Genomic DNA, 16,015 nt, shown 5'->3' with positions numbered 1-16,015 from the left:
AAAAATGTTTAGCTAATTACATACTGAAAATCAGCTTCGCATTTATGGGTTAAAGCATTGACATTACAGGTTTCGAGTTGCCAACTGAGATTCGTAACAGTCATTCTGATAAAAACTCAATTTCTCATACGACTTTCACACCAGCTGTCAGTCTATTTCCGCCAGCATCCGCAGCAAATTCTTAAACCAACTTCCTAAACGATCGTTGCATCGCTAGCAGAGACCACCTGTATCGGTAGCAAAATCAGCGTCGTTTTGCAACGGTTACAGTAAATTTTGCAAGCGTGCCTCGAATGAGAGATTAACTCGGGTCCGTCTACGGAAAACTATAACATACCAACACTTTCATTGGCGTGGTCCGCAGAGGCATTCTACAGTACCCGAACGAACTTTCTATTTGCATTCCCAATCGCAAGTGTGAGAATCGATTCGAATCTTAAACGCGTCCTACGATTCGATCCCGTGGAAACATGTGGCTCGATCGTAGATCAAGCGAGGCGTGGACAGACAATCATGTGAAAAGATTTCGCACGCGGAACTGAAAGGTTCGCCTGTGTTCGTGTACGAGTTACGCCATTGTGGATGGACAGAAACGAAAGGCATTTCGGGAAATGATTCTAATACTGAAACTGAGAAGAAAGTAAAGAATAACAAAACTTCGTGCGAAGCTTCGTTTTTGAAAAAAATGACTTCGAACATCTGCGAGTTACGTGTTAAGTAGTACGAGTCAATAAATGCAGCTTCGTGCGTTTCGCGCGTGATCGACTCGTACTACTTGCGTGGATGTTCAAAGTCGTTTATCTCGGAAACGAAGCCTCGCACGAAATTTTTTTATTCTTGATTTTCGTTTCAGTTTGCCACGTAGAATCTCTTCTTAATTTTTTTATCATCATTCGTCGAAAATCTATAGTGTTGACGACGGATATCTCCGATACGCGACGTCAGGTCAGCGCACAATTGTCGAGCTCGTTATATTTATCGTATCTATTTATTAGCGGTAAGCTTGATCGTAACGGCGAGCGAACAGAAAAGAATTTCGTAACGGATACTCGAGTATAGAAGTGGATACAAGGAGGCGTTTCAGGGAAACGAACGCAGATCTACCGTGATTTACGTAACGGTTGTACTTGTAGCTTTTCCTTGTCGGTGGTAACTTGTAGAAGTGTCGATATGCACTTCTCTACTCACATTGTAAATACTTTTTCTCGTTAGCATTAATATATTTAGCGGCTACCTAGCGATTTCTACGTTTCAGTACTATTACATCGGTAAGGAACACGTCACTTACGTTTATAGTTGTTTTTGTATTATTTGTAAACGTGATCGAAAAAAGGAAAAAATGTATTGTAATATGAAAACCGTTGTTTCGTTTATTTCCTTCAAACCTTGCATTACGATTAAGAATTTAGTTTCGCCTCCGATGCACTCAAACATAAAAATGAAAGTAAAAGAATGAAAGTAAGAGAATGAAACTAGAGAAGGAAATTGTAAATAAGATAAGTATGGTAACTGAAAATTAATGTTTGCATTCGCACGAGGTATATAACTCAATTTTTTTATATGCTTTTATAAATATTATAAAAATATTGATATATTAGATAAAAAACGCGTATCGTTTGTGATGCGATTAAATGCTTGCTGCAATAATAATAGTCAATAATTTAAACATCTGATATCTTGATCATATTTTAATACTTATTTGCTTCTTAATGCTCAATTCATTTCAATAATGGAACATAAAATATTCCATTTGAAAAAGTAACCTTGTTAAAATAACCTTGCTATGTACGTTACATACTTAACACACATAGCTTTTGGTCTATATTCTCATCTGCATGTGCAATTTCATAATTTTCTACCTGTTTTTGCAACTATCATGTAAATTAATTGACAATCAAATGTGTTAACACACGTTACCCACATGTTCCGCCCTGGCAGCTTTCTCTTTTTACAATATCCAGTAAAATAACAAATTTTTCTCGCGAAATATTTCAAATAATTAACGAAAATATATCATACAACTTTATGCCTACTTTTTTCGCTTGGTCCACCTCGAAGAAGGAGATGAAATTCTGGACAAGATGAAAGTGAACGATGTCCTCGTTTCGCGCCGTTGTCTCGTCGAGGAATGAAGTTCGCTCGTGTCGTTAGCATTTGTAATTCGGTAACCGCGTAATTGCATCCAACAAACGTTAACGAGTTTGCCCACTGACAACGGGCTATTTTCTATTCGCGTTCCGGCAGCGATTAAACGCACGCGGAAGCCGCTTTCGTGGAAAGGAATTAGAAAAGTAAGGAAGCCGGTTGTCCCTGATGCGCAGGCCTCGTTACATCACTCGAGATGCGTGTTCTCCAAATTGCTACGTTTTCACTGATCCGCTCATAAATATCGCGCGCAATCTCATCGTCCGATTAAGGGCAACGCTCGTAATGGGAACGAGTTCCGATGGAAGTGTTGGGTGGTGCAACGCGATGGCGCAACTCCTGTGGTATGAATGGCGTGTCTAAATTCTATCGCACGAACCATTGAATTGCGGCGAATTCAATTCTAGCAGAAGGTAAAGTAGATTCGATGCACCTGAGATAAATGAAAAAAAAAATAGTTTGATTTAAATCTAATAAACGCTTTGAATAAATTCATATAGAATCCAATTTGAAATAATTTTGCACAGCAAAACTGTTATTATTCTGACTAGAATATTTTTCCTTTTTTTTTTAGTCACCTGTCGTAGATATTTTATTCTTTTTATTAACAAATTGTTTATATATGAATAACCTATAAATAAATATGTGTGGATAAAACCACATGGTGGTCATCTCTGCACTATCAGAGGAAGCCTAGGAACTCATACAAACACATCCAGTCTCCCTCGCCTCGCATAAGCATCCCCCAAGTGCTCACTTCCCAAAATTAGAGGGCAATGCCTCCCCTACCAGCTAAGAACAACGACGTGGAGGCCACATCGACGCTGCAATCCATCCCAGACTGCGTGCAATGCAACGAAGAACCCTCATTCATTACTATTGCAACTAAACTACTGCAACAACCATCTCACCTCAAAGTACTCGATCGAAACAGTGCTCAGACACTCAACGAGACGTCTACCTTCCTCCTCACTGGCTCAGGACCCCGGGTGCGCCACTACCCGTACCGTGGCAATGGATGATCGATTGCCACGGCCCCTGGGGGTAGTTTAATTGTTTCTTCTTTTTTTTCGTTGAGAAATTCTCATGGATATCACCCTGTTAGGGTTGACTTTCTTCAAGTTTCGTAGGAGGAAAAATTCTTTCATTTTTCGCTCGGTATTTTACCTTCACGAGGAGAAAAGATAAGTGTTATTTCGTCACTTTCTCAAAGATAAATGAAAAAAAATATTTTTGGAGACTCGTATGATAATGTCAAAAGAAGAATCGATATAATGGATTTGTAAAATTATTATTTTGTGATACGACACGAAGATTGTCAATGCTTCAATGTATTGTATGAAGTTTGCAACTATAGAATTGTTTTACATATAAATAATGACGTGACTTTTGACGAAATATACTTTTAAATAACCTGACCACCACAAAATTGCTCGAGTGTATTATTTATCACACTAATTCCATTCACGTTAACTGTAACTACATCAAAAATGCAGTGTAACATTGAATTTTCAAGAGGCGATGTCGGAGGCACTGGTACAGCAGAAGCAATTGGGAATTGGGGTTTCTCTAATCGAATTTCAAATGCTGGGAATGAACTTAAGCGTTTACGATGTCTCTTCAACAAAATGGATTGCATGTAAGAAACAAGATTTACGACTTTGTTTTATAATACAACGAAACTTAAGGCGAAACTTAAATACTATACAATAAATATCAACAATATTATGATATATTTTAAATTAAAACCTAATGTTATGTTATTTTATCAAATGTTTGTTTACGATAAATCATTGATAAATTTGCAGGAGAAGTACGAAACCAATGATGTGCGTGAAATACAATCGTGCGTACGATCCGGAAGCTTGGCATACTAAACCTAGCCCTGATGAATGCAAACCACTATGGACGTTCCCTATGAGAAGACCACTCATTACATTCAGTTCCACCGCAGAGATATTGCTGACTTCGAATATAAACAGCGTCGCGCCAGACTTAGCTTATCCTATTCCAGGTCGAAGTTACGTTTTGCAAGGTGTACGTAAAAGTATTTAAAGAGATTGAATTGTGGTTGCAATTGCACGGCAAAAGTTGATGCAAATTATTTCCATAGAAAAAGGCTATAGAAAATATTTCTTTGCCATTAGAAAGTTATAAAAATATTTAATTTTATTTTGGAGGCTACCAACAGTGAATAAACTTTCTACGTCAATTTTATCGTAATTTTCGATAATGTAATTGTTATGGACATGAACTTTTAAATGTGCAACTTCGTGAAAAATTTTTATTACGGATGGAAATAGTAGGATATATCTACATATTTTTAATTGTTTTTCTAACAGACGGATAAATGGTATCGATGCGAACCAAGATGCAGTCCACAGCCAAGTTGCTGTCCAACACCTTGTCCTCCAAGACCATATTGTTGCTAATGATCCATCGTTCAATATAATATGGAAATAATTAGTTTATATGTACATTAAAAATCAAGAAGGATGTATGAAAAAGTAAAGCGTTCTACGGACAAATCTTTTTACTGTTTTCGATAATTGTAATAGTAAATTGTTACTTTTGATTAAAATATAGTACAATGCTTGTAAACGAATTTGTATTATGTTAGAAATGATTTAAACAAATATTTCAAGTACTATAATTTATCTCGAAATGAAATGTTTAAGTGTATATGTAAAAATAGATACGATATGTTGCTCACTTCAAGGATTTTACAGATAGTATAAAAATGAGGCCACTGCAAAATTGATTGTAAAATTCACGGACACATTATTTTCAAAATGTTTCTCTAAATTCTAGTTAACACCTCCTGCAAAACATGATAAATTAGCAAGTATTTCGTCATTAATATCGTTAATACAAAACCAGAACACGATGGAAACGAGCCAAACAATTTGTAAAGTAAAACCAACACTATCAGAATGGTTAGTTTCGTAATCTAAGAACCACATATTTAATTATTAAAATTACTTGTATATTTCCTTATTAATACATTTCTTACTCTTCACGAAACCAAAGTAAAAATAATAAAAAGGATAGTTAATTATAGGCCGTTTCAATTTTAATTAGAAAATATCTATCTACCTTTTCGCATATATTAACTAATAAAAAAGTAATTTATCTGTGTCTAGTAATAGCCGTTATAGAAATGCAACGAAACCACAGAGATGTAGTGAGAAAGCAGCACCACGTGTTCCAATGTTTTTAATGATCCCAATCGAGGAAAAGGAGATAGAAACGCGAAAAAACGAACAACCATGTAATAACTTGTGCGTAACGGATATACATGTTAATGGCACCAAACCAATGAAAGTAAATCAGAAGAATTATTATTATATTCCAATGGTATAAAATTCTCGTGCAATGGGTGCTCAGGCACCCTTGGGAGAGATCTTAAAAATTGATTTTAGAGGAAAGCAAAGTAACAAGAAAGTGAAGAAGGATAGAAAATTGAATTTGCAACTTCATTTTTGAAAGTTCCTTAACACTTTCTTTCTCACAAAGTTTGAATTATCTCAAAAATTAAATTTCAAACACAATTCTTTTCTTTTACTGGCCTCTAGAATCACCTCTTAATAATTTCTGCTGCTCAGCTGTGTATGCTCTGTACAAAATGGACACTTTAATTTTAGGGTACCAATGATTTGAAGTTTCCCGAAATGCGATGTGGGATTTTGTTCACAAGGTGTCATTGCGTGCACAGAGATGGTCTTCAAGATGCGTGTCCATTGACTCAGTGCCAAAATGAGGAATGTCTCGTGAAACCATGGCCTGGTTGCTTACCAGCGCGATATTTACAGTCGCGACATCCGGAGCAATATCCGCCGTGCAATTAACATTACAAAACACTCCTTTATTACTTTAGTAGAAGCTTTTCTGAGCTAAAACGAGGCTTCTAGAAGAAGTAGAGGTAAAATAGTGGAAGTTAAAGAGATATTTTGATCTGATAATCAATTAATTCCATGCTACATTTCTGACATTGCCCAAGTTGGCTCAATGAGAAAAAGGAAACGCAAAAATATTTAAAAGTCTCGTAGATATCTGTCGTGTATTTGGATAGAGCGTTCATAAGCAAGACTCTGATACTCTTCGTTGTAACGTGTAACAAACTTGTATTTTGCACCAATAAACTTAAACGATATTTTTTTACCTGGAACAATAGCATCTTAAAACGTGCATTTCATTTTTTATCCATACCCATGTATTTTCTCTGTCCAAATAAAATCAGAAATTAGCAAAAATTACTTCGATAGAAACCTTTAAATTTATTTTATTTAAATGAAACTACCGAAAATTTTAATTTACTAAGCAATATCATAGCAAAATAAATTTATTATATATGATGGACAAAGGGTAAGTGGTAGATACGAAATAAGAAATACACCATAGACACGAACAATAATCGAATAAATATAGCTGAATTTGTAATACAATTTATGCAGGAATTTAAACGCAGAATAATACAAACAGACATAGAAATCATGCAGCTGTACATTATCGTAAATATAAAGCTTAACATGGTGGGCATGGTGTGTAGCACGGTGGGCAACACGGAATCGATAATGAACATGTTGGTTGACAAGGTGATAAACACATTGGTGGACAAACTGATGGACATGGTGGTGGGCACGGTGGTGGACATGGTGGTGGACATGGTGGTGGACACGGTGGAGGACAACATGGTACAGGGCATGGTGGGCACGGCGGAGGACAACATGGTACAGGACATGGTGGGCACGGTGGAGGGCAACATGGCACAGGACACGGTGGACACGGTGGAGGGCAAAGCTGTAAACATACTGGTGGACACGGTGGTGGACACGGTGGTGGGCATGGTGGTGGACACACTGGTAAACATAGCGGTGGACACGGTGGTATACATGGCGGTGGACACGGTGGTGGACATGGTGGAGGACATGGTGGAGGACATGGTGGAGAACACGGCAGTGGGCATGGTGGAGGGCATGGTGAACAACAAGGTGGAGGGCATGGTGAACAACAAGGTGGTGGGCATGGCGGTGGGCATGGTGAACATGGCGGTGGACACGATGGTGGGCATGGTGACGGACATGGTGGTGGACACGGGAAACAAATGTTGTAAGAAGAACAAGGTGGTACACAGGGTGTAACGCAAGGCGGGCATATCTCAGCGCACACGGGTTTACAGTTCCCACTTGGTTCGTTGCATTTATTTAAATTGCAACATATTGGCTTTGGTCCGTTGCAAGATCTTGTCGGTGCGTTGCACATCAGTCTACAGTATGCAGCTAGAGCAGCTTCTCTTGCTTGATCGGCACAATAATACTTCCTTAAGGCAACTTCCACATCCCCCAAGTCAGTTAACTTTAACAATGCATTACGACCCGGCATGCAAACGGGATACAATTTTGTCATGCATTCTGGTCTACCCATACAGTCCCACATCATGCACCTATCCTGCAGGCCATTTCTTTTGATGCATTCACATCTGTATATAATACTTGCACGGAAATCAAAGCTTTTACATCGTTTAATTGGAATCTGAAATTAAAAATTATATATTTAACTGTTTCAATTATAATACATAACGAAAGATATAAATTATCTATTTTATAAAAGTCCAATTTTTTTTCTATGATTTTCAAAATCGATAAATTAATTTTTACTGTTAAAAGTAATATAATTTTCTAATTATTGTTGGTAATTTACTATTATTCTGACTACAATTATAGACTAAATATTGCGATACAATATATTGCAACAAAAATGATAAATATGCTTCAAAATAGCACCATTTATACCAATTTTCTTTCGGCAGTTTATTTGTAATTAACATTATTTACACAATTCATTTATACTTACACAATCAGGCACACAGGGATTACAAGGTGAACAACTAACAGGAGGTGGACAAGGAGGTTCATCCCATTCACATGGTTTCCTGTAGTAAACAATTTATCCTTTTATTGATGTCGATTAACACTTCCAACATTCTCACCTTCTTTCCATAGAACTTATCAAACATTTTAGCTGAGTCAATAATTCTCGCCTTCTCTCACAATTTGGATTTTTACCATCGCAGGGCATTTTGAACACAAAAATTTTGATTTCGTCGTAATTCGCGTAAGAATTGATAGAACTTTACATTTTAATTTATCATTACAACCGGAATAATTTATTCTAGAAAAAAAAACTGTAAATTTGATCTGAACGTGTCTTTAGTACATAATAAATGAAGAATATTCTTGACTGAAGTCAATTGTTTATTATTTGGTATACGGGACACATCAAAATTTATCAAAATTTCTCGTTTCCGATATCATAGAAAATAATATGTAAATGTAAAAATATAATAATAGAGAAGTGGCATAATGGCTTGTGGAGGAAATTCTGTGTCCTGTTCTACACCGCCTTGTTGTCCATCGCCTGTATTCCAATACCAGTTACCTTCTTGTCCATCGTGCGTATCTTACCCATGTGCTCCACCAATTTGTGTGGCCTGTCCACCACCGTGTAAAATCACGATATGTACACCGCCGGTGCCGTGCGGACCTGTTCCACCGAAATGCATTCCATATTGTCCACCTGCATGTGCAGCACGATGCTTAACCAGAATTACAGCACGATGTTGCAGATAGAACAATCATGGAAGAACATACATTGATTTCCGTCCGTCCGGCACAAATTACGATTACCAAGCGAATTCACTACTCAATAACGATAATATTTAGTGTATTTGGTTGACAGCAAGCACAAAACTATAGGTACACAAGTAAAATATTCGATAACATGTTTAAACTATGATACATGTATATATGGGTTGCATTATTATCGAATATCGGTTAGTTGTTAAATTAGTTTCAAAACAAAATTAATATATATCATAAAAAATTGTTGTTTAACTAGATTTTGCAAAGTAACTATACCTCCCCCTCGTGTTTCACAACCGAAGAAATATATTCCTAAACAACCCTGCTGCAGACCTGGTTGTAGACACGTTCCAGGACCAAGATGCTGTCTTTACAAATATTGGCGTCTACCATGTAAAGCTTACTGTTACGAAGTGTAAAAATTTATGGTTGTTAATGAGTTTAATGTCCTGTGTATTGGTTGTAAAAAAAATAATGTCAAATACAACATTGTAATATCAACAATTAACAATTAATATATACACACGCATACGCGCACAACATATTCAATAAATCTAAATTTCTTGCATTACGATTGTATGTAGAACACTTATAGTACCACTAGCGTAAAACTAGTGAAATGTACAATAAATTATAACAGAACTAGTGAAATATACAATAAATTACAATAAAACCAATATATTGTAATTTATTGTACATATTAGTTTTATTGTAATTTATTGTATATTTCAATTGTTTCATTGCAATTTCTTGTATATTTTAGTAGTTTTATTGCAATTTCTTGTATATTTCAGTAGTATTATTGTAATCTCTAGTATATTTCAGTAGTTTTATTGTAATCTCTTGTATATTTTACTAGTTTTATTGCAATTCTTTGTATATTTCCCGCTTTAGAGGTAAGAGAGAGAAAGATATATAAAAAAGCAACAGGAAAGAATGAGACAGATCCTACGAACCCTATTCGAGAACCCCTGGCGTCATCTCTTCAGAAAGTACTAAAACTAATGCCCAATCAGTTTCAGCACTCCTACAAGAGATGGCGCCAGTAGTTCTTGAGTAGTTTACTTCACTGTCGATAATTATGTGCGACCAGTTTGAGCACTTTTTGCAGAGATGGCGCTAGGGGTTTTACAGTTGGGTGGGTATTACCTGTCTCACTCTTTCTTATAGCGTTCTTATATATCTTTCTCTCTCTCTCTTACATCTAAAGCGGGAAAGATACAAGAAATTGCAATAAAACTATTGAAATATACAAGAAAATATAATAAAATTACGAAAACATGTTAACGAAAAACTCTTTAATACTTTTTTATATTTGTACAATATATAATCAGTTTATGAAAACGATGAAAAAAGGTTTGTACAGGACTGTGCAACACCTCCACTAATTTTAATCGCGAGCGGCCATTGATTCGGCGACTGACAGTCAACCATTTTGAAATATGATCCACCTTGTGGAGTTCACTAGCTAGACGAATGAGATTTCGTGTGACCCAAACGATGAGTTGCTGGTTTCGATGTATCTGTTAAAATGTCTGCTACAGATTGTGACAACCGAATGATCATCATCAATTATATATACCTGATTATGTTGGCGGATTGAATTCTGTATATTACGGATTTCGTTCGTTTCAAATTGATAAATAGAGTTAGTCCTCGGTACTTTCAGTAACGAGAACACATAGATATAGTATATGATAGATACTCGCTTCATTTGATATGCATAATGAAAATATTTTTTATGGAATTTGTATTCTTTATCATGTAATCTAACTTGAGTGCATGCATAGCCTCATGCATATACATCCCCTATCTACTAGTGTAATTAATTTCGCGGCCGCCAGGTGGCTAGAACAATTAATCTTTCTCGCAAGTGATAGTTGACACCACAGTGCTTATAAGGGTAACGTTCGCATAAAAAATTAGGCGACCCTCCTCTCAGGAGCGAGGACTATCGCCTCTTTTTGGATGCGTCTAGGACAGGTTGATTTTGTTCTGTCAAAATCCCTTGAATAGATGCTTTTAACCCAATCAAAATCCTTCCTCTAGCTGTGATCCCCAGCCTATGCTTGCGATCCCCTGGCAACCCTACCCTTGCGATACCCTGTTCCCGGCGCGCTTAAATCTAAACTTCTCCAGGCCTGGAACCTCATTTGCTCTTCCCCCAATACGACAATATTCTCTCAAGAACCACAAGGAAGAACCTCTAATTCCACAAAGAAGATCTCAACGAGGGATACATCATTTCAAACAAGTAAAGTGAAGTGAAGTGAAGTGCCTAGTGCAGTGCAGTGCAGTGCAATGCAATGCAGTTGAGAGAAGAGAAGAAAAGAGAAGAGGATCGAAGTGAATGTTTGAAATATTGTAAAGAAATTTGTAACAATAAAATATTGTAAAGAAATATGCAATAATAAAATGTTGTAAAGAAATTAAAACAATAGAATAAAAAAAAATATGTAACACTATAATGTTGAAAAAAATAAGTAACAATAAAATGTTTCAAATAAAATCTGTGATTGACATAAAAAAGTTTAATTGTCAGAGTCAATTAAGTTTGATACAATTATTCTCATTAAGAATAGATATAAAAATCCTTATTGTACTTAATAACGTATACATTTAACGCTACAATAGTTTTATGAATTAAAGAAGTTACTAAAATAGATGGTACTAGAATTGTTATACTATTACTATGATTGAGATAAACTTTGTAGAATTATTATAAATAATAATACAAAAACAAAAGATTTCAACTTGCATTTCTTTAAAATTAATTGGAAATTTATCATAAACTGTCATAATGTGTTTTGATAGCTATATTTTCACTTTTTCAACGTTTCAACTATGCAAACAATTCCTTCTCATTATGCGAAACTAAGTTTCGATAATATGAGATAAAATATAAAGAAAATAGAAATGATTTACAATGACATGGTTAATAATTTATACTATCATCTATCGCTAATACTTTTATAAATCTACTATAATTAAACTTGAAGAAACTCTAATTTATTTGAATTTAAATAAATCTATCCTATGGCAGCGATTTGCTCATATTATTTGCTATATAATTTGTAATTGTATCACGCCACCATGATGCGATTAATAATTATATATTAAATAATATGTTGCCCAGGTCTCACCACGTGGAGGTTGCTGCGAATCGAGACCCACCCTAACCGCGTCCCATCCACCCACCTTTTATACAGGATATTATTGAATAAAACCTCCTTCCAGCGTACATTTGCAACGAGTTCGATGTTTGATCCCTATGCAAACGCACAATGGAAGGAGTTTCATAAAGAAAATTCGCGAGAAAGGATTGTTACAAGTGGAAGAAAGCACAAATACCCTGCCTAGCCAATAATTGTTTTAATTACAAACCAACCAAACCAAAAAGAAGTGATTCCTACCTATCAATAGGTCTGAAAATGTATCACCCTACATATCCAAAGATCGAAGAGAACACAGTACATGAAGTACATTGTATTTATAAACTCGAAGCGTTTACAAAAGCAAACCACAGAGGAGAAGCTCTGAAGCAACGAAGGAAGAATATAATAGAATATTTTGCACAAATGAACAGGGACTATCGAATTTGCAAGATGCGAGACAACATATGAGTGGCGACAAGAGACGACACAATTCAAATCACTGGAACACCTAAAGTAAAACTAGAAACACTGCAATATCTAGAACAGAAATGTATACAAGAAATATATCCAAAATGAGATACATATAATATATAATAAAATAACAAACAGGGCAGAAACACTGCAATATCTAAAACAGAAATGTATAACAAGCAAAATAGTAACATACAGTAATACACACATTCACATATAAAAGATGACATAGAAAAATATAAACGTAACTGAAAATATATGTACCATTAATATACAAGTAATAATTAATCACATTATCATCCTTCCATGATATACATTTATCCTGATGTTATATTGAAACGATCAAATGGACGTCGTCCCTCCAAAACTATAATCTGCAACAGAAACTTATATAATGGATTAGTAACACCCTACAAAAATTTGACAAACAAATAGTATAAATCAGATATAGAAAAACATCATTTTATCGAAATAACGTAATAAAAATGATGTATGTAACATGTAATAAAAACAATCGTTTCTTAATACTATTCGTTAAATTAATTAAATTTTGATAAGCTTGAAAAGTATCGTTTCTAATGTGAAATATTACTAATTTAATAATATTTTTTAAAAATATTGTTAAACTACACTAAATTTGACTTTATAGGTAACTGTATTCCAATGTATTTTGCGATTTTTAATGCTTATGCATTCTGATACACAAAAAACGCAATGGAATGTTTACATACCAATCATGAATCGATATTAAATGAAGGGTTGCAAAAAACCAAAGAGTATCTATTCCTAGAAAATAACTATATCATTTTGTAATATTTTATAACAAACGCTCGATCGGTAAAGATATGAAATAGAGAATTGAAGAGACGAAAGCACTTCGTCGTCTCTCATTATTATCGTTATTAAATATCGTTAATGAAGTATTCTTCCTTTTCCGTGTCATCAGTTTATTATAACGTCAAGCAAAGAATACTTCAAAATTAATCGCGGTAAATGTTTCAATATACTTGCAATAATAATTTATTGAAACTTAAATTAGCAAAATTAATCGCGACAACAGCCATATTGTGGCACTCTTTATAATTGGTAACACTAATTCGCGGGGTGTGTCAAGAAAAAGCAATGCGCGAGCAGCCAGCTCAGGGCGCTTTACTTAATTCGCAACCCTAATTTATACACCCATCATTTAAGCACGCAACGCTAATAAAAGAGATTTTTAAACAGTGATCTGCATAAATTCAGATCTGGATAAATGCAGCTCTTCCATAGCAAACATGGAAGATTTTATAGATGCGATATCGCACCCTGGTGCGACGTAGCTCCTTTGGCTACAGTGGTGATGTTTCCACAAAATAAGTGGAAGATTCGGGCATATCTTTTGTCGCAACACTATCGTGAGAACCGCGATCGTTCATTATCGCAACACTAAATGGAATTAAAGACTGAACTATAAAACTAAGTGAAAAGTACAAACTACATACTAAAACAGTAAATACAATTTAATCTTATTCGCGAAACAAATATTAACAAACAATAATTATAAGTACAGCAAACAATCGCGATCTCATGATTCGCAACGCTAAAAGAGCAACACGATTATCATTTTTACGCAACTCTAATTCAAAGCGCGATATATTAATTAATACGCAACTCTAATAAAAATCGCGACCTGGAATTAATCACAACTCTAATAACAGCCGCGATCTGGAGATAATCGCAACTCTAATAAAAATCGCGACCTGGAGTTAATCGCAACGCTAAGAAAAATCGCGATTCGGATTTATACGCAACTCTAAATGGAACCGTAATTAATTATGTAACGCTACAATTGAAACCGCGGTTTGCCCAGCATTCGATGAGCCAGCATTCTACTGGCTAGAATATACTACTTCTACACAAATATGAGCATAGTGACAAAGTGGTAACAAGCAATGACTTTGCATCGAGAGGGATTGCCTGCCTCTGAATGCATAGTCATTAGTAGTTGCCCTCTTCTCCGGGCCTCTTCGGCATATAGCCTCTTCTTTCTTCGGACATAAAGCCCAGAATCCTGAAACTTATATCTAAGCTCGAGATTCCCTGAGCGCAAACCAAAAAATAACATACAAAGGTGAAATAAAAATATAAATCGCGAAAGTTTTCAACGCACGCAGACGAGCAACGATTGCAAAGAATCGTTGCTCGTACAAACGTGCCAAACCTCGAGCAGAAAGAAACGTTCGTTTCGATAAATCGCGACCGCGACCGCGGGTCGATTCGAATGATGGATCGAGTAAAGCCAGTGGCGAACAGCATCCCCCGTTCGCGCCAGCTAGACCGTCGATCATTCAAATCTGATTCCCTGAAACAGGTTGAACCACGCGAGAAACGCGCCTGCCCGATCGGTGACTGTGGTCAACCTGCCCGGCCCTACCTACTTATTATTAACAGACAAACATACCAGAAGTAAACTACCTACCTACCTAACCCTATATTTAAAAGGCAAAAGATTCACGCCAACACATTCGTTCAACTCCCGGAAATTTCTCATTCAAACACTCGGGCGCAAAAATCCTACACTAGAGAGAACGCCCCGGGGCGCCTCCGACACCCGAGCTTGGCATACAACCTCGCACACTCTAAGGGTACGTACCACTGCTGTAATCGACTGACGAAAACTAGTGATCATTGCGAACAACGCCTGTAAAGCGTTTATATCTACATTTGAATGTTTAATGTGAAATTTAAAACATTAAACAAATCTATATTTTTCGTAAAACACGGATGTTCTATTAGTGATACAACTGTTATTGCAATTGGTACCTCTGTCGTGATTCAGAATAAATTTGGTACCATTTATAAGTAATAGTTAATTGTTTCTATGGAAACGACGCACTTTCACGGCCTAACCACACACACACAACGTGGAAGATACGTCGTGCACGATACACTAGCACGTCAGCCGCGAAAGAAACATTTCATTAGTTATTATACAATCATCGTGCCCATCGCCTTTTCCCCATCCAAGTAGCACCTGGGCACGTGAATGGGGTCCTGGCAATGAGCACGGAAGGGGTTAAACCTGAAAATCCTGATCTAAATACACTGATTAGTGCTTTGTGAAAAGTTATTCATTGATAGTTATTACGCTGCACAGAGTTTTAACAATTTAATAAACGTACTCAACCGCTATAGCCACCAGCGTGATTGACGCATTTTCGCGTCCGCGAAAATGGTTAACGTGACCAGAACGTCATCGAGTAACATTCCAGACACGGCCTCCCTTGAGGCAGGAATTGAGATACGCTCAATCAGCGCGCCACGAACCCCTAGGCGAGATTCGAAGCTACCAAGACCCTTGGTGAGGGTGGTGGGCTCCCCCGTCTGCCCTTCGGAATAGCCGAGGGCCTTACGGACGGGGCAGGGCACCCGTACTGGGACGCTATAGCGACAACTAACAAGCTAACCGGACACAAAGCTAGAAATGCTCTATGCAGTGGAGTAACTATCAATTATTAAATACTAATCGATAAATGGGAAAGAAGCTTGACAATTCATTATAATATTATAATGTATAGAATAGAGTTAAGGGTGCGGCGCGACGCGACGCGAACAAAGTGGAAG

The 16,015-nt window shown here is 36.3% G+C and overlaps 2 protein-coding genes across 2 annotated transcripts; one reads left to right on the top strand and one right to left on the bottom strand.

Moving 5' to 3' along the window:
- Window positions 1–3,522: 3,522 nt before the first annotated feature.
- LOC143424868 (uncharacterized) lies at window positions 3,523–4,615 on the top strand. Its single transcript, XM_076897225.1, has 4 exons — window positions 3,523–3,527; window positions 3,584–3,784; window positions 3,954–4,182; window positions 4,488–4,615. Exons 1-4 carry the CDS (start codon window positions 3,523–3,525, stop codon window positions 4,575–4,577), a joined length of 525 nt encoding a protein of 174 aa, XP_076753340.1. The 3' UTR covers window positions 4,578–4,615.
- A 2,054-nt stretch (window positions 4,616–6,669) lies between these two features.
- On the bottom strand, window positions 6,670–8,518 carry LOC143424867 (uncharacterized). The gene is made up of 3 exons (XM_076897224.1): window positions 8,135–8,518; window positions 7,999–8,077; window positions 6,670–7,677 (listed from the first exon to the last, which is right to left on the bottom strand). Exons 1-3 carry the CDS (start codon window positions 8,221–8,223, stop codon window positions 6,670–6,672), a joined length of 1,176 nt encoding a protein of 391 aa, XP_076753339.1. The 5' UTR covers window positions 8,224–8,518.
- Between the last annotated feature and the right edge of the window lie 7,497 nt (window positions 8,519–16,015).

Source organism: Xylocopa sonorina, chromosome 6 (assembly GCF_050948175.1).
Source record: "Xylocopa sonorina isolate GNS202 chromosome 6, iyXylSono1_principal, whole genome shotgun sequence".
In the NCBI taxonomy this organism is placed as follows: domain Eukaryota; kingdom Metazoa; phylum Arthropoda; class Insecta; order Hymenoptera; family Apidae; genus Xylocopa; species Xylocopa sonorina.
The sequence above is the reverse complement of the archived record's forward strand: the minus strand, read 5'-3'. Positions and strand labels throughout refer to the sequence as shown.